At 46.9% G+C, this 19895-nt stretch overlaps 1 protein-coding gene across 4 annotated transcripts in view; it reads left to right on the top strand.

The window, feature by feature from the left end:
- Positions 1–19895, top strand: part of LOC135904952 (cell adhesion molecule Dscam1-like) — a 228326-nt gene that overhangs the window by 146361 nt on the left and 62070 nt on the right. For all 4 annotated transcript variants that reach the window (XM_065435951.2, XM_065435952.2, XM_065435953.2 and 1 more), the window contains 2 exons: positions 2672–3076; positions 14969–15130. In XM_065435951.2, the coding sequence (XP_065292023.2) occupies positions 2672–3076; positions 14969–15130 (567 nt within the window). The remainder of the gene's footprint in view (positions 1–2671; positions 3077–14968; positions 15131–19895) is intronic.

Below are 19895 nucleotides of genomic sequence, written 5' to 3' on the forward strand. Positions count from 1 at the left end.
TGATTACCATAACAACGGGCGATTACTGAGTTTGAAAACTGTGGGTCTTGGAAGGTCTCCTGGTAATCTTGTGTTTGATGAACTTACTATTTGCTATATTCTTGCTTAAGATCAACTTTGTTCGTGTTCCACGTTATGTGCTCTCCTCTTTTCGGCTTGCGCAATTAGTTAATAATCTTTATAGCCATGCCGCTACATGAGAAGCTAACTTTAGAAGTTATAAAAGTATGCAGAAGCATAAGGAGCAGAAATTATTTACTTTTTTTTCGCTTCACGCAATTTTTTTTTTATTTAAACTCAAGTACTTCTTGAAAGGTTGAGTTTCCAAGTATAAATACCTGCATTATGCGTTAGACAAGTGAACACAGATGAAAGATGCGTTTGGAGAGACAGTTATTTTACCGATCCCTTGTTTCGTAAGATTTAATAATTCGCATTGACTACTACAACGCTGTCAGTACGCTGGTCCACATTGACTCACCCTTGGATTCGCATGGCATGAAGAAACTTGTCCAACACGTCTATTTGTTTGACACTAAACGACACTATGATTGGGTCGAAGAAACTAGCTATTAGAGATCGCGCTTCGGTCACTTGTTCGCTATCGTCACCAAGTATCCGGTAGCTATAAGTGCGCCAATGTGAATGCTACTCCAGTAATATAATCAGAGGCAACAACAAACGCAAAGAAAAGATAACGAATAGATTGATGTTGTAGAGCGCTGTCATAAACTCTGGACTTCTAAATTTATTGTAGATCATGACCAATTTCCAAAAGATACAGCTAAATAGCAGCTACAACAAAAGTTTAGGCCACGTGTAGATAGTCTAGATATAGAGCAAGCTTTTTACGATTTTTTTTTGTTTTTAATACGACTGCACGAATAGCGAAAGGCTCGCAACAGTACACGTTTTGATATCAAAACTGCAATAAGAACTGCCTCCATGAAAACTCGACAGTGACCGATGACTTACAACGGACAGCTCTTCGGCAGGACATTCCTGCAGTTTTGCGCGGCCTTCTAAGACATGTCTGAGTTTACGTGCCAGGAGTTACCCCGTTTTCTCCAGCTACCCTTGAATCGAAGCTGTTCCACCTCTCTATCCTGTTGAGCAAAAAGCCATCCTTCGGCTTAGCAAGACCCCTCTAATTCAAACATTGCCCTGGAGCGTCAATGAAGTGCATAAATCATTTATACTCTAGGGGCGGCGCTCTAAAGTACTACCTTGAGTCTTGAGGAAATGTTGAACGTTCTTGAATACGGTAGTTAGTCATAGAGGCCAACCACTAGTTGTACGAGTCGTCTGCTTAGGTGCTACCTAGAGGCTTCTAATCGGAAAATTGTAGAATTACCAGTGCTGCAGCTTTGTAAAACTTTCTTCCAGATTACAATTACAATTTACAGGTAACGACATAAGTAAAGGTAAATTTCGTTGCGATAGGTCTTTAGGAATAAAATCCCAGGACACCTATGATCACTTCTCATGAATGCGAAAGCAGTAATGCCTAATCTAATGCCGCTTTCAGGTCCTTCGACTTATGAACTCTTCGCGGGCTGTAGCGTGCGAATTGAGACGCTTGGCCAGCTAAGCGCGTTCTGATTCCACCTTACCGACACGCAGTTAGAACGCAGGTGAAGGCCTGCGTGGACAAGGAACGCGCGCATCACAGGCTTTCGAGAGTGAAAGTGAGAGTGACGTGGCGTCTGGCTGATGTCCTCTCCCCTTATGCGACCGCTGGCGCCATCACAGGAGCACCCGTTGGCCCGCTCTGCTTCGTCGAGGCACGCTCGAGCCGTGGTATTGCAGGCAATTGGAATTTAGGTGCTGGTTCACAGAGGAAGCTGTATATTCCTAACCTTCCGTAGTTTTTTCGGCGTCCAGCAACAGAAACGGACTTAGCGATTTCTAACAAGACCCATACGGGTGCAGTGTGCTGACGCAAATGTCAAAATGCGGAACGTATCAGAACGCTCGTCGTCAATAATAGCGTGACGTAGAGGTATCAGCCGGAGAAGTATAGGAGCTAAAAACAGCTGCGTTATTGATGGGGTGGACACGTATAGTTCCTACACCCGTAGAACAACATGCGCGCGAGGAGTGCCGGAGGGAACATCAACGACAATGCAAACGGCGCTGTCGCAAAACGACCAACACCGAAAAACGTTCCCGCGGTGCTGAACGAAAACAACAATCGCAAGTGGGGCAGCTCCGAACGAACAACGATGCCAGTCTCGCACCGAAAATAATGGCAATCATTCCACTCTGCGAAGATGGAATGGCTGCGAAAACACCTTGCTTTTCGTTTGAGAGGTTTGACTGTCATCAGCTTTCGCTGGCATTCCATCTTCACAGAGTAGGATGGTTGTAATTTTTTTCACTTGTTCAGGTGATAGACGCTGATTTTTTCGCTCTGTGGGCCATTTGATGCTTTCGGATTCAAAAGTTTATGGGGTGTTGCGTTTGAAAAAAAGCAAGGTTTTGCTATTACTGCTGCCATTTTAGTTTGTTTGTCATCGTAGCACCTAGCATTGACAAGACGAACAGAAATAAAAACAGCCCATCATAGAAAGTTTTCGACGTGTCCCCTTTCGTGATACTGTTGCTGCCAAACTTGCGTGCGCCGCTGGCAAAAGTTCAATTTCACACATATCTGCTTCTGCCAGCGCAGATATGTCACCAGCCTTGGAGGAGACCTTCGCATCGCTGACCGTAAAGCGAGGGGACGCGGTGTCGCTCCGGTGCCGTGCACGTGGCAGTCCCACTCCCGAGATCAGCTGGGCCATCGACGGCGACTTTCTGTACCCGTCACAGAGACTCAAGATCACCGCCGAGCGGGCCGCATCCGACGTGAAGTCCGTGCTCAACATCTCAGATGCGAGGCTGGAGGACAGCGGGGAGTACAGCTGCGTGGCACGCAACGACATCGCCACGGACGCTCATTCGGCGAGAGTGGACGTTGAAGGAGCGCCTTTCGTGCGACCACTGCGTAACGTCACCGTGGTTTCGGGCACCCTGCTGACCCTGCGTTGTCCTTACGGCGGCTATCCCATAGAGTCGCTCGTCTGGCGGAAAGGTGAGTGGCGTGCGCATGGACTTGATTGACTCTAATGTTTGCATAAGTAACAAAGCATACCGAACAACGGGACTGTTTTCGTCACAATGTAACTGCCATACAAAAAAAAATCTGAACGTTTGCAAACGGTGAACTCAAAGAATGCCTTTCCATAAATGTAGTACTTAAAATTTGGGTTATTTGATGTGAGCAGGAAGGTGAACATGCTCCTTAGCATGCTAGTTAGCCACTGACGCACAACAGACCGTGTGTCTTGTACATCATCTACTGTGCTAGTTTTTGTTTCGCCGCTAAGTCCGTTATCGCATAGGATTGACAGGGTACGGTTGCAAAAAAATGGCATGTCACTGGGAGTGTAGCATGTCATTTCGGAGCAAGTATTGTATCGTGACGATTGACTGATGTCCCCTATCGACGCTGAACATGTTTCTAATATTTGTGAAAACTGGCATACAACACTGCCACTATCACAGAAGATAAACTCCCTTACAACGAATATAGTTTCAGGCGCCAGAACATGGAGAAAAAATGGCATCATGGTATACATAAACGGGCGAAATGTGGTCTGAATGGCACGCCTACTACCTGCGTGAGCGCGTGTCTACAATGCTTCGCGTCGCCATATAACACGCTAACTTAGATAATGTAGTGATACAGGATAGCTAAGTTCCCAGCGACGAGCCGCAGAAACACCACGTCAAGGTCGCATAGGCAAAGGAATGTAATGCCGCCTTGCACAGAGAAAGCAAGTCCGCAGTGCATAGTCATGTATATTTGAATTAACGCCACTTTAGAGGTACAGAAATGAGCAACAGCAAAGAACTAACTGCGCCCGAGCATTTTTGTGTAATTTACTTTGGATTTATTTTGATGAAGTACGTTGGTTATTGCGGTATAAAACGGAGGGGAAAGTTTCTCCTTTTTAATTTAAGTGGCCAAATCTTCAGTGCACACGCGCACTACGACATTACTAATTTCGAGGTATTTTCCTCTGTTTTAACAATTAGTCAGCATAAAATTTGACTAAATTCTCTGTGCCGACCTTCATTGATTTAAAATGCATCGTTTTCTTACTGATCGACCAATAATAAATTTGGTCAATATAATTTTGAAGCGGTCCGCGCTGGACGCATGAAAGAAGACGAAGGAAGGTGCTAGGGGAGAAGTGAGGAGGAAGAAGTTGGAATAAAATGGCGGACGACACCCGTCTCACTTAGATGATGTCATTTCTGTTGCCGTTCTAGTTAGGAACGCTACATTTTGGCGCAGCCGACAGTTTTCGAAGACCAGCGATGCGGGTGACGTTTTTCGTCGACCAGGCGTCATCAGAGTCTGTTGTGTTCACCCGATACCAAGTGCACGGTGAGCCAGCGACGGACCTTCCTCTTGAAGTTAGTTCTACCGCGCTGATCAACGTGGTACTGCAACAAGCTGCAATCAGCCGCCAAGCCCTCGTGCAAACAGGATCGGTGACAGTGAATCTACAACTGCAGACACTGAGCGAACTCGTTCTGGAACCCATACGACGTGGCACCCTCAAAGAGGAAACGCCTGCCGGGAAGGTGAGCCTAGACTTGAGTGTTATGGAACTGCAAAGGAACATTATACAACAGATCGAAATAATGAGAACTTTCGTCCAAGCGCTTAGTCGAGAGCAGTCAGCACGAAGTATTGTTGAACCAGATGTTTTTGAAGGAAAATCGCAAAAAGCACACTACTGGCTGTGTTTTTTCGAGTACGCCTGTGACAAGAATCTGTGGCACTCCGACGACACAAAGATTTTGCATATGCGCCGCTATTTGGGCGGTATAGCCAGAAAATGGTATGACGTGCAACTCATGGATTATGGAACAACATGTTGGGAACTGTGGAAAAGCAACTTTTTAGGGGCTTTCGAAGGCAACGCAGTAGAAAGATGGGATGCGGCACTGCGGTTCAGTTATACAGGTGGCTCTCTGCTTGAGTACTGTCTTGAGAAGCGTCGCCTGTTGTATTCTGCAGAACCGAAGCTGTCGTCTTCTGCTGTTGTAGCTTTGATAACGCAAGGGTTGTGTATCGAGATCCGTTGTCATGTCCAGCTCAAAGGTCCAAGAACGTTTGATGACCTTCTGAACTTTCTACAGACCTCAGTGCCAAGAATTACATCGAGAAGACAGCCAGATGGTAGAACAGAGCAACTTGATTCCAATCTAGAGTCGTTGCCGTCAACTGAATGTGAACACAGCTTCATAAAAAAATCTCTGGGAAGCGTAAATCATGACTGTGAGGATGGTGAAGAACCAATTACCGCAGTTCACGGCAACCTACTTCCACATAATCTGTCTACCGTGCATCACAAGCCCCAGAAAAAGAGCTTCAGTGAGACAGTATATTTGGTGTCGTCAAGCTTATTGTACGCCCCCATTAAGGTAGATGGCATTGAAGTGAAGGCTCTCGTTGACAGTGGAGCTTCGGTATCTATTATCAACAAGACTCGAGTGGATGCCAGTCGTCTGCACGCTGGTAGAACATTGCGTGTCCAAGCCTACGATGGGTCAGTGACCATGCATAGCGAATGGGTAACCCTGGCTATTGAATTTCAAGGAAATGCTATTACCAGTGACGTATTGGCCATTCCCAATGTCACCTACGATTTTCTTTTGTCCCGTCCAGACATGAAAAAACTTAAGATGAACCTCTATTGGGATGACAAGGTAATGGCCGAACACACGATAAGAACAGAAGACCCTGGTGAAGAACCTAGTGTATCAAGGCTAATTTTTCACCACGAAGACATCAAGACTAAGTACCCAGAGCTTATATGCATAGGAAGCTACCCTCCAGCAATGAAATCCCATGTCGTTCCTTTCGAGCTCGCAGATAAAACAGTGGTTCGTAGAACCCCCTATAATATGTCCAGAGATAAAAAGGTGTGGCTGAAAAAGGAGTTGCAAGAAATGTTAGACGCAGGTATCATCCGGCCTTCTGTATCCCCATTTGCTTCTCCTATCACTATTGCACCTAAAGAAGACGGGACATTCCGCCTCTGCACAGACTACCGGGCTCTCAATCGTCAAACTGAATTGATACCTTATCCAATGCCGAGAATCGACGACATCATTGACGAAACCGGTGGTTGCCATTGGTTTTCACGAATAGATCTCTGCAAGGGCTTTTGGCAGATTCCACTAAGTGAAGAAACGAAGAAGTACACCGCGTTCATAACCCCATTTGACTTGTTTGAGTACAACCGCCTACCATTTGGTTGGAAAAACTCCCCTGCGTGGTTTCAGAAGATTATGACGGACATTCTGAAACCTTACCTGGGCACATTTTGCAATGTGTACATCGACGACATCATCATCTACTCAAAGACAAAGGACGAACACCGTAGTCACCTTTCAAAAGTTCTTCATGCCCTCAGTCTTGCCCAACTCAAAGTCAACTTCAAGAAAAGTGCGTTCTTTCAAGATACCGTAGTATTTCTTGGCAGGGTGTTTTATGGACAGACTAAAAGCACCAAGCAAGAATCGGTAGAGAGAATCTCCAAGCTGGTAAAGCCTTATGATGTGCACTCCCTGCGCGTTTTTCTTGGCCTTGCAGGACACTTCCGGGCGTTTATCAAAGACTACGCACTGAGAACAAGGTGCCTCACACGTTTAACTCAGAAAGACGTGCCTTTTCATTGGGACGAGAAGTGCGAAGCTGTCTATCGTGAGCTTGTAAAACTAATATCGTCGGACCCCATCTTGCGAATACCGGATTTTTCCTTGCCTTTCGTGCTGAACACGGACGCATCACATTATGCTACCGGTGCAGTTCTATACCAGAAGCCATCCAAAAAAGCTGATCAAACCAAACACTACGTCGTGGGGTACTACAGCTATACCCTGAAACCCGCCGAAATCAATTACTTCACCACAGAAAAGGAAGCTCTGGCCGTCTTAAAAGCTGTGCAGTACTTTCGTACTTACCTGGAAGGTGCCAAATTCATACTTTTCACGGACCATCAAGCATTGACTCAACTTCTGAGCATGGCCCAGCCAAGAGGCCGCATTGCTAGATGGATGAACTATCTGCAACAATTTGATTTCGTAATTTCGCACCGTCCTGGCCCACTCCTCACTGACGCTGACGCACTATCAAGATTACTTGTACAGGAATCAAGCAATAATCCAGATACAATCAATCATATTAAGCTATGGGAAGGTACAGAAGAGCTCCAGTTTATCAATGGAAGGTATCACGTACCACCAACTATGATTCCAAGGATTCTTCATCTATACCACGACACCCCTGAATCGGGTGGACATGATGGCTTCTGGCGCACTTATAAGAAATTGCTCATGAGATTCACATGGCCGGGCATGAAAAACGACATCAGCCATTACATCCGCACATGCCACCTCTGCCAGGTGAACAAAGTTAAATTCAAGCAATCGACAGACGTTATGACAAACCCTGAATATTCAAGCATCCCGTTCGAAGTAATTCATTTGGACTTCGCGGAGCTCAAAAAGAAGGGGGAAGGAGTCAAGCGAACGCAAGCTTTCTTGCTCTCCATAGATGAGTGCACACGGACGATTGCGGCTAAAGCTGGCAAAGAAGACGCAAACAGCGTAATAGACCTCCTCAAAGCTGAGTGTTTTAAACACACAAAGACGCTCGTCTGCGACAACGGGCCGGCTTTTCGGAGTGCCAAATTATCAAAGTGGGCCCAGGAGCACGGCATCATGATAAAGTATTCTTCTCCATACCACCCGGCAGCAAACGGCCTAGCGGAACGTGCCATACGAGACATCAAACAGTATTTGAAGATGTATCCAGACTTTGCCGGTGGCTGGAAGTGCTGTCTCGAGGCCGCTGTGAAGCATCACAACAGATCATACACCACGAGTTTAGGCTGCAGCCCTCATTTTGTAACTTCAGGTACAGCGCCCATACTTCCTGCAGATCGTGAGCTAGGTCTCCTAGAGAACCTCGAACTTGCGGAAGTAAGGAAAACTGTCAAAGAACAGGAGATCTACAAGCGCCGCATGAAGCGAAACTTTGATAAAAGGCACAGTAGCCAGATACCGGACATACAGCCTGGAGACTATGTCCTTGTAAGGAAAGGAGCTGTGCCCTCAAATTCAAAATATTGCGGACCATTTCAAGTTATTAAGACTGCATGCCAGCATGGAATATTGAAGAATGTCTGGTACGCCGGAGCCTCGGGCCAAACGGAGTGCGCCGCTATTGGAAACGTATTCAAGTATTACCCGAGGAGGTGTAATTAAAAGAAATCCGGAAGAGTGAAGCGGTCCGCGCTGGACGCATGAAAGAAGACGAAGGAAGGTGCTAGGGTAGAAGTGAGGAGGAAGAAGTTGGAATAAAATGGCGGACGACACCCGTCTCACTTAGATGATGTCATTTCTGTTGCCGTTCTAGTTAGGAACGCTACAAATTTTCCAATACTTATGAAATGAGGAACAGGTAATGCGTTCAACTTGAAGCACTTTTTTCGTTTTTGTTTATTTTCCGGCTCACCTCGAGGTCGCTAGTCGTAAAACTGAGGGTTGCTTAGTCTCAAGAAATGAACGTAGCTCTTAGCTATTGTTTACTGTTCGTTTAAGAATATAGTTACCTAATCATATAATATTCTACTTTTTTTTCTGAAGAAGCAAAAGCGAAACTACAGTTACATTCCATACACTATGTGTTCCACAACGGCTTCCTTACGTGGTGCTGCACCGAATTACGTGGCATATCACGAGTATTTCTTTTCGTTGAAGCCAGTGATGCCTTGAGTCATCACTGGCTTCAACTGTGCAGAAGCAATACATTGCCCATAGTAAAAGAATTGAAATGATTCAGAATATTTTGTAGTTTCCCTAATTAACATGCCGTTTTATGAAATAAACAACTAAAACATATAAAATGAAGCGCGAAAAGTAAGAGGGAGCATCGTGCTCTTGGTCATGTGTTCGAAAAAGGGCTGAGCTCAGAATGGCCGCTGAAGTGGAAGACGCGATGCTGTCGTAGCACCTTCGACTCGTTAAAGGTTTACGTGTGGCTTACCCGCCTGAAAGCCCGGCAGTTGACGGAACTAACTAGATGTCTTCAATATTGTCCCCTCTGGCGTCGTTCGTCTTACCTGAAGTTGCTAACAATTCCTATGTGGTTCCGAAGGCACCAGTTTCCGAAATTATTTTAACTCAGCGGCTGGTCTAGGTGGGCATCTTCGAGTGGCGTCGTATGAGACCAGAATTGTTGAACGTCGACCACTAGGCGGTCTATGAAAGCTGCCTTTTAGATAACAAATGCAGTCGAACGCTTCTTTATGCGCTGAGTTTGATTCATTCGTGTATACCATACACCATTTCCCTCAATAGTCACCTAGTCTGACTTTACTTGGAAAAGTTCGTTGGACCTTACTTGACCACTTTTATGCACCAACTGGGAGTGTGCAGTGAAATGTCTTTAACTTCGCACGAAAATGCTTTTTCGTCAATTTCGACAAGGACACAGTAGTAGCGCAATGGCAAAATAGGACAATTCAGAAAAAGGTGAACCAGCTATGCACTCCGAGCAAACAAATAATGTGCTTGGCATTGCAAGGTATTTTTCCGAATAAAAAAAAAGAAACGCACACCCTCTGAAGCAAATTGTTAAAAACTGCGATAGCATTTACATATCATCACTGGACTATGCAACTAGAGTAAACCGAATCAGAAGGTGGATGCCGTATAAATCTATACGCACCCGTAATTTCGAATGAGAAGATCGTGAGTGCTACATCAGCAATTTTTATTTCTAATATGTAAAAAAAATGCTCCAGGAATATGCCGTTTTCATAATGTGAGGATCAGCGCTGAGAGCCACTGCAGAAAATAAACGGGAGCTGTGCGTGGTACATTAAGCAGTTAACTCTATTACTGGCATTCTCATACGCAGTGCTCTGTCTCACAATAAGGTGGCCGCGCAAGCAAAGGCTACGAGCCTCGGTATTCCGTTCCCGTGGGCGCGCATAAAGCAGTCCAAGGGCCATGAAGCACTGTTTCGACCGATTAGTTCCCAACTGCTGCTTGTGTTTGCTCTAATTTTGTCTCGTAATGCTAAATCGGCAAGAATATAGAAACCGATGGAGTCTTCTTTGTTGATGCGAATGAGCGCATATGGGAGATGATATATAGTCTCGCGTGGCCAGTACTTGAAGGGTTGGACGATGACTACAACGACGATTTGTCTATCTGGTGTGCACGCGCTACTCCTTTGGTTGCTGTAGCGTGGTGAGCCCTGCCTTGTAAGCATATCGTACGTATATAGTCTCTTCCCGTAACGTCCTTGGTGGTAGTAGGGAGTCAACTCGTTAGAACACTGGGAACTGTATCTTCGCAGTGGTTTGCACGTTGCTGCCACCACAATAACCATCCAAGCGGCCCAGTGTGGACACTCTCCTGATCCCGGACCATTCAACGTTTCACGCGTCGTTAATATCGATGACTGGCTGACAATGCATGAGTGCGTCAGCAACAAACACAAATGGGACCCGGCGATATTTCATGAAGCTCTCACCTGCTATTTGTGGCACATTGCGCGACTCTGGTTTGAGATGCATAAGAAAGATTTGACAAGTCCGAGCAGCTGACGGGAGAACACCTACGTTACTTAGAATGTGCGCTACCTGCTTCTCCATTCCCGGTCACTAGAGACCTGCTTTGTTTGGTTTTGATGTTTTTTGGCTGTCCTCGAGCAATGCTGCCACAACCTCATCTTTGCAATCGAATTTCGGTCCACACACGCTGCTCTTATCGACTGCTCCGCTGGACTTCTGTGGCTAGAACTACGTTATTGTTCCGACAGCTTTGCCTGCCGGCTCACACCGCCCACGCTCCTCTGAGTTTCTTCGGCTACCGCCGGAAACTGCACTATAGGTCAAACTGATATTTTTTTCTCCTCTACCTGATGGCGAATACGTTGTCTTTCCTATTCATTAGATCGCCACGACACGCAACGTCATGCTCCCCAACAAGGTGGTGGCAGTTACAAATAACCGAGCCTCTTTTCCCATGCTGAAATTTGGCTTCTTGACTCAGATTCTTCCACATGGCATATCACTCGGACACCTGACCCCACTGGCCGACCACACGGTTTCTGCCCTGACCCGAAAATCTTCCACTTTATTTTTAACAGGCGTCATCACCGTCAGATTTGTCCTGCCACCACTCTAAACTCTCACATCCAGAAAACTCGCTCCGGCACATCCCACCACTCTTCGTCACGCACTCGTTTCCTACCGTGATATCTTTGACTTTGGTGACCGTCCTCTGGGCAAGACATCCATCGTCACTTACAACATTCACACCGGCGATAGGAGTTTCATTATACGACATCCTTACCGTGTGCCAGCTCCGAAGCATGTTTTTATACAACAGTAAGTTAATAAAGCGCTTCGCACAGGCATAATTGAGCCCTCGTGCAGTCCTTGGGCATCGCCTATCGTACTTGTCTAAGACAAGGACAACAGCTGGTTATTCTCTGTAGACTACGCCATCTCAACCAGATTACCAAGCAGGATGTGTATCCTGTGCATCTTATTGGTCTTGCAGTGAACTGCTTGTACGGCGCTAAATATTACTCTTAAATTTACCTTTTCTCAGGATAACGACAAATTGCTGTGGACGGCTAAGGCCGCGAAAAGACCACCTTCGTGACTCCAGATGACCTCGATCAATTTAAAGTGACGCCTGGTGGCCTATGTAGCGCTTCTACCAGTTTCGAGCGCATGGTGGACTCTCTTCTTCGAAGCTTCAAGTGTCCATATGCCTTTGCTACCTGGACACCATCACTGTTGACTCGTCGATATCAAGCTTGACTCGTCGATATATCGCTGCGTTCACCGTGACATCTAGGTACTCGTCAACTTTGTTGACGGTGCAGGCATGCAGTCACATCTTTCGCAGAACAGCACGGTACACAAGCCGCCTTCTGTTGTCATCGGAACAAAATTACTCCTTCACAGAACGCTATTGCTTAGCTCTCGTCTGGGCCATCCCAAGTTGAATTGAATTCTGTGTTTTTACGCGCTAAAACCACGATATGATTACGAGGCACGCTGTAGTGGGGGAACTTCAGAATATTTCTGATTACCGGGGCGTCTTTAACGTATCCCCAATGCATGGAACGTGGGCGTTTTCGTATTTCACCCGCACCAGAATGCGGTCACCGCAGCGGTGATGTGATCCCGCGAGCTCGATCTTAGCAGCCCCACAGCATAGCCACTGAGCCACCGTGGCGGGTATCCAGAATTACCATTTTACCTGCACGACAGGTACTTCTCAGTTATTAAATAACACCATGCACTTTACTGACACTCCTTGCTCAAGGACCTCACTATTCGCCTTGGCTATACGGCGCTATTCTGAAAATACTAAACATTCTCCGTGTTCTACAAATCTGGGCGGCTTGACGAACGCGTCGACTTTCTGTCTAAATGCCCAGTAAATTCCTCTATGTACTGGAAGATGAACCTGAAGCCTTCGTTCTCTCCGTTACAGACTTCGTCCATATAGCCCCCGAAAAGCGCCGCGACTCATTATTTTGGCCCGTTATAGACGGTCTCAACTCTCCACACCTTACCCTCCCCTACGGATGTTTGCGCTTTACAAAGACACCTCACAACACTACAGAAGCCGTCCTGACGGCTCTGAGCTCCTGCTTGTTGTGCACGGGCATCTTCGCTCTGCTACTTTGGGACAGCTCCATCATGCTCCGGTGGCTATTCTTTTGGCCTATACTCTCTACCGTTCTGCGAGACAGTACGTTGTAGCTTGTGTTATCTAGCAGAATCGCAAGACACCTGCCTTACTGGCTGCTGGCAACCTTCAGCCCTTTGAGATTTTTGATGAACCATTTTTCTAGCTGTCTCTAGGACATCTAGGGCCTTTTTCCGTTTCAAACGCTCACAACAGAAGGATTGTGGTCGCTGCTGACTGATCAACGTGGTACGCTGTGATACAAGCACGTAGGCCCTTTGGTTATTGACAATGTTATCCTGCGCCATGGTACTCCACGTACTGCGGCCGTTGTTTCCAGTCTAATGCAGTGGGCGACATTCTTCATTCCTGGTGGAACAATTACCAGTTCGCCACAGCGTACCATCGGCAAACAAACGACCTCACTGAACTCCTCAACCGTAGCTCCACAGATATGATTGCTCTATTCGTGTCTGAGGACCACATGGACTGGGACGATAACGTGCCTTTGGTGATATTCGCCAACAAATATTCCTGTCACGACAGTGCTCTCTATTCGTCCTTTCATCTACTCTTTTTCTACGACCTACCGTTGCCCATGGACACCATACTCCATCCTTATGCAGACTCACCTACTGCATATGCCCGTGATGCTCTTGCCATGGCTCGCATTGCCTGCTAGGTTGCTCCTGATCGCTTATCGGCTTCACAGGCTAATCAAAAGTGTCTTGAACACAAAGAGGTGCACTTTCTTGTTAGATCGCTCGTCTTGCTATGGTTACCGTCACGTCGCGTTAGCTATGCAAAAAAATGGCTGTGGCTTAGGTAAGGTTAAGCCCATGATGGGAAGCATACTAGCCTTTATTTTAGTTGTTGAACCACTGTTTAGCCTGGTGAACTGCTGTTGCTTGGCTATATTTGGTTCGGCTAGACGAAGAAACAACTCATGCATTACTGCTTCGCCTTCAAGAGTGAAACGCGACAGCGTTCCCGTCGACCCGCCAAGGGGTGTAAGACAATGGGCTACAGGGCAGCGACTACGCGCCCCGCATTGGACGCGGTGAGCGTCGAGCAAAGCAGCGTTCGGCGCGGCAACGAAATGTGCGCCTGAGCAAGAGACGCACGCCTTAGAAACAGCTCGTTTCTAAGGCAACACCGCATTCACTAGAGGCGCTTTTGTACCGCTTTGAAGCATCGTACTCGTGGCTCAGTGGTAGCGTCTCCGTCCCACACTCCGGAGACCCTGGTTCGATTCCCACCCAGCCCATCTTGCAAGAGTTGAGCCAAAGCCACTTCTCCTCTGTCGTGACGTCATGGTGTCACGTGATTTCATGGCGACACCGCCGCGCCTGAGGAGCTGGGTTGAGCTCTCGTAATATGCTTCGCATAAAAACTTATCTCACGTTAAATAGGTCCCTACCGTGCCATACGCAAAATCACTAACGTGGCCCAACTGATCGCTCCGCTAAATCCTTAGTCAACGGCTGCCACACAATCAGGAGTGGCATAGTCTATGTCGCCTGAAACCATACCGCTTTTGATCCGATCCTTAATTCCACCAGGACTGTGTTTCTGTCGCCGGCGCATAACATAATGGGCGGCGATCCTGTGGTCGGTGCTTCGAGAATGCTGATGACGACGGTGTCACCATCTGGTGTGCACTCGCTAGGCCTACCACTGCAGCAGCGTTGTGCGCCTTGCTTTGCAAATATATCACCTGTATATGTTACAATGTGTATTCGATGCAGACATGTGCGCGTGCGTGTTACTATCAGCAGCGCAGCATAAGCAGATGAATAAACTGTTTTGGCATATATGAACACACTGGACAAGCATAAAATATGCTCTTTGGCTTACTTATTCTAACAGTTCTACGTAATGGATTTTCCATATTGTGGAGTCACTTGCCTGTTTCTATTGCTATTTATGTAATAAACTGGTACTGTACCGGTATTCCAGTTTCCCTACCTTTCCTTGAATGGTAGATTGACATTTCCTCTACATCCCCTTGTTGCGCAATGCTACTAGGGGCCTCTAAAGTAATGTTAATCAAGTAAATAAATAAACACTCGGAAAAACCATGCGTGTAAAAATCAGTGATTATTCCAACCGAAATTTCCAGTGCTTCGGCCTTCAATTTCTTGCTTGCTTTCTTTTCTGGCTCTCTTGTTTTCAGCGGGCATGGTGCTTCCTGTCAACTATCGCCAGTCCGTGGACAATAGAGGGCGCCTTCTGGTTCAACAGGCGCAAAAGTTTGGGGATGAAGGCGAATACACGTGTGTCATCACAGGACAATCGCAGCTCGTGGCCAGCGGCTCAACCTACGTTTCCGTAGTCGGTGAGTGCTGCTAATTACTAAACCGGTGTTTGTTCGAAAGAATGAAACACTATTGGGGTAACTTCTATCCAATGTAGAAAAACTCGAATTTTATTTTCGAGGCAGCGTGCAGGAAGGCCCACCTGCTCTCTCAGTCCCTTTACAAGACACCAGACAATGTGGTAATCAGGAAATGCAAATATTTTTCACATGAGCACACAAAGTACAGGCTGATTATTATTACACGCACGTATCCTCTTACGAATCGGGATATCATGGAAAATCGCCATAATTTTAACACAGCCTTTGCAACATGTGTTATAAGGTGACGTCACTCGCAGGCAGTGTTTAATGCTTTTGACAGCGCACACGCCTGAGCTTGGGGGAGCTGGTGGCGCTTTACTGTGATGTGCATATATCCCTCAAGGGACCCTTCGCTATGTCTGGCCATTTTGGGCTGACAAGCACAGAGCATACAATGCGCGCTAATGATCGCGTCTCCAAAGTATTACATCTTTACGCACCGTGGAAACGTTTCAAATTTCAATCCGAACGCTGTGTTCCCTTTACCTCGTGGCGACTGTTCTCCAAGCCGTACGGTGACGTACTTGTGTTCGCAGTGTGACGTCGCTCATGGTGACAAGTGACTTTGAGAATTATTCAATGCACCATCTGCTATTTCTGTAATCTGTTACTTGAATTAACGAATTGAAGTTTAGAGAAATAATAAAACCCACAAACTAAATGTCTGCGTGTTTTTGCTTTAGTTCGCACCCAGGCAAGAGTGATGTACTTCTGCTTCGTCTGCTTTTTCCCACGGTTATGCAGTCATGCGCGCAGGCACCGAAACTATGCCATGTTCTACCGTGTTCCATCGCCGTGATCATGCTCTGCTATCCGCCTGTTCTGTCTCAGTATTCATGTAGCCCTTAATTATACCGCTATTCATGTGCCCTTGCGCGAAGCGCACAAAATCGTGCGCGGCGTGAAGCGAGAAAATCACAACAGCTCGTGCGCAACGCCGTCAGAGGAAGTGCACAGCGCTAGAAAAAAAGAAAGAAAGAAGCGAGGAGAAAAAAAATGAAGGCGGGGCCCGTAACGTATTTTTCACGCGACTCTCGAGGTCCGGTATGGGTGAACGCAGGGAAGGAATTTACTTGCGGTGGCTAGACGGGGCGAAAGGAAAGAGTGCCTCGCTAGCAGTGGAACTCGTCTGCGGAAATCATAGATTTGCGGAACTGAAATATTTGAATCTCGGCTTATAATAAGCCGGTCTGATAAATTTTTGCGGCAGAACGTTTCCTAGTGAACATGCAACAACTTGCAGCGTATACCCAAAATTTGCTATGGGACCTGGTGAATGGCCCTTTAAGATATCCAGAAAAATACTTTAAGAATACCGCGGCACTGTTCTTGCTCAAAGTTCGCAGAAACAATCGCTTTTCCGAGTCTACGTCATTAAGTGTATCCCTCGCCTATATCAATTGCTTGGTTTTTAAAGAAAAAAATGAAATGTTATCTTGGTTTGGCAAAACACAAGCTGCTGTTGCAACGACGCTACTATGAAGTTGTGCCGCCGCCTGCCGGGAGCTGCAGAAGTCAGCTTGTAAAGCATGGTTGCCACCTGTTCTTTAGAGGAGCGGGCAACACATGGAACCCTGTCTTTTCGGCTACATTCTGAGCCTGACGTCAGGCCGCGGCACAAGTTTATGGATGGGCCATCGCGGAAGCTGCGTTCATCTCCATAAGCAATGGTAATTTAGAATGGTTCGCCTAAATAATAAGCAAGTCAGCGTTACAGGAGTGTTGCAAAAGTAATAAGAAAGAGTGTTGCACTAAACTAATTCAGTTTATAACTCGGTCGCCCTGCGAAATTTTAGCAAGAATTGTGCAGCGATAAATGCGAAATCTTCCTTCGCACGTCTGAGGTGAAATATGTGCGTCCTTGTATTTAATACGCCTAACAATTGATCTCGTTGAAGCGCCTTTCAGTTGCTCATTGAATATCATCGTTCTTTTAAATGTTTCTTTAAGTCATGTGCTCTGACTGTCCGAAGTCACAATTGTTATGCACTGCAGAACAACATTTCAGGGTGCTGCTTGAATCACGTTCAATAATAAAACAACGTCATTCAGTCTTGATTATTTGGAAATATTCTACAGGCATCGTAGGGAAGTCACAGAGTGAAAAGGCCATAAAGAAGAAAATGTATTTACACGAGCGTATAGCCCGAAGAAAAGCGGCAGTTCCACCTGAAGCACGAATCACGAAATATGTACAATGACTGCAAAGTTTATCACAGTGTTTCAACAATTTCGTTTGCCGTCTCGACTCCGAGATATAAAAACAGCGATGTTTGTTCGTCAGCACAGAATTTATTTGCTGAAAAATAATCGGACGCCAAGTTAAATGTCTTTCATTTTCTTTTAATGCAGTTAGCATTCTCTCGCTACTTCACCCATTTCCCTACCTCAGACGGCTGAAGAAGGCGACTTATGCTAATCGCATTCATGAAACAAATTAAATAGTCAGACGTGCGGCTTGCACTGGCGCCGCTGCGAAAATACGAGCTACCAGCCTGATGTGAAGGGTGCGAAGCGTCGAGCCGCTACGTCGCCGTTTCTTGTTGATCAGTGGCGTGTCACACGACAACCCTTTTCCTGAAAATCAACAAACAAAGCGCCGCAAATCCGATGATCTGGCAGAATACCACGATCGCTCAGGCGGGTAAAACCCGACGAGGCTCTCAACACAGCACCAGTGGTATTCAAGAAACATAACTGTGACAGAATTCATCTCACGAACACTGTCGACGGTATTGCCAATAGCAATCGATAAATCCAGCGAAAATGACATTCCTGACGTCAAAGCTATTTCGCACGTGTAATGATAACTATGAGACTTTCGCTGCTTTAGCTCTGTGCCACATACTCGCATATCGTCGCACTTTGCTACGGCGCTGCCTTGGTCGCCCACGAGCATGAAGGCATGACGGCGGCTGTATGACGCCGACACAGTGGTGATGTAATGAAGAATGAATGATTTCAGAGGAGTGAAAAAGGCATATAACGATTACGGCATGACGCTAATGAAGTGTTCGTAAACTATGACGATCGTGCAGCAATTTCAATGTAACGACGGCGTCATTATGACAATGAGATGACGAAGAATCTGGGGCGACGACGGCGTGAGGAGGACGTCACGATGACGACCCCATGAAGATGCGGGAAGCAAGATGATGGCACGGCCAAGACGGCACGACGGCGATGGTATGCCAACGGATGTGTAACAGTCATGGAAACTGAGAGCTGGACGAGTTGGCGCGGTTCAATGTTGACGAAAAAGTGCGCGAAAAAGACGCAGACCAGAAAGAGAGAAACGACAAATACGGGCGCACTTTTTCGCGCTCTTTTTCGTCAAGATATATGTATGATGGCCTATCTTTCACCACGACGCAATGGCTGCGATAGCGTAACAACCGTGACATAATCACTATGGAATGCCAACAGCATGATAAGGATAGTTTGATGAACAAGGAATGATGGACGAAGGTGGCGTCACGACAATGGGATGACGACACGGAAGTGATAACGTGAAAGGAAAGCCTGGGGTGCGATCTTGTAGGCGTTCCAAACTCGAACGGAGGCAGTCCGTTCTTTCCGTCGCGAAATGGGCGGTCCGTTCCGTTGCGTTCGTTCAATAGCAGACAACACGGAATGATTGACAGCAGATATCACTTTACAATTGACGTCATGGCGTTCTTCACCGTTCAAACTGACCAACCATGTGCGGCTCGGTGGAACGGACCACCTCCGTTCTATTATGGAACGCGTACAAGATCGCACCCCTGATGGCGATGGCATCACGATAACGGTATGACGATGGCCACATAACGAGGGTTGGATGTCAAGGTTACAGTAATGGCGAGAAGCCACGGCGATGGCATTCAGACGACGGAATGGCGAAGAGTGTAAGGTGACGATGCAGCGGCGACTATAGCATGATAACAGCACGATGACAGTGGCATGAGAACGAGTATAGGATGACATAGCCTGACGATGACTGTTTCACTGTAAAGCAGGTTCTTTTTCTTTATTTTTTCAACTGGGTACCTGAGGTAGGACCACAGAGAAGCCAATCGAGAACAAAGCCGTTCGTTTTAAAAAGCAAATAAAACATTTTTCATTTGCCGGTGTGAGAACAAAATATGGAGTAAGCACTTCGTGAAAAATTCACTACTAGACACAAATACAACTGGAGCTAGAATAGTACCAACATAGTAAGACTTAGGGCATACCGCAAGCGCTGGCACTGGTAACAGTTCAACGTCGAAGGGTGGCGGCGAAGCGACGAAAGAAGTGGCGTTTGTCACATCAAAAAATATTGATGCGGCTGGCCGACTTGCTCGTGACGAGAGCATAGGAGCTCCGGCTTGAGATGAGGACACAGTCACCTTGGCGGCACCTTGAGATGGCAGCTGCGAAACATGAGGACGCGCAGGACAGGCAACTGTGCGCAAAGCTCGGGCTCGTAGCCCGACTGTTCCTGCTCTGCCTACGGGTGCAGGAGTGCCCACGCCTGGAGCGCAAGTCCACGGCCTGGCGGAGTTCTGGCGCACGGGAACAGGCTGGCGGAGGCCTCGCTCGAATGAAATCCTGGTGGCTCGGACCCAGGACGGAACAGCTTCTCTCTCGGTCTAGTGTCCGACCGTCGCCCAGCGTGGCTTACCGGAGCTCTCACTCTCTTTCCAGTGGCCCCCTCTCTTTTTTTGTCCGCTCTGGTCCA

This window comes from Dermacentor albipictus, chromosome 3 (genome assembly GCF_038994185.2).
Source record: "Dermacentor albipictus isolate Rhodes 1998 colony chromosome 3, USDA_Dalb.pri_finalv2, whole genome shotgun sequence".
In the NCBI taxonomy this organism is placed as follows: domain Eukaryota; kingdom Metazoa; phylum Arthropoda; class Arachnida; order Ixodida; family Ixodidae; genus Dermacentor; species Dermacentor albipictus.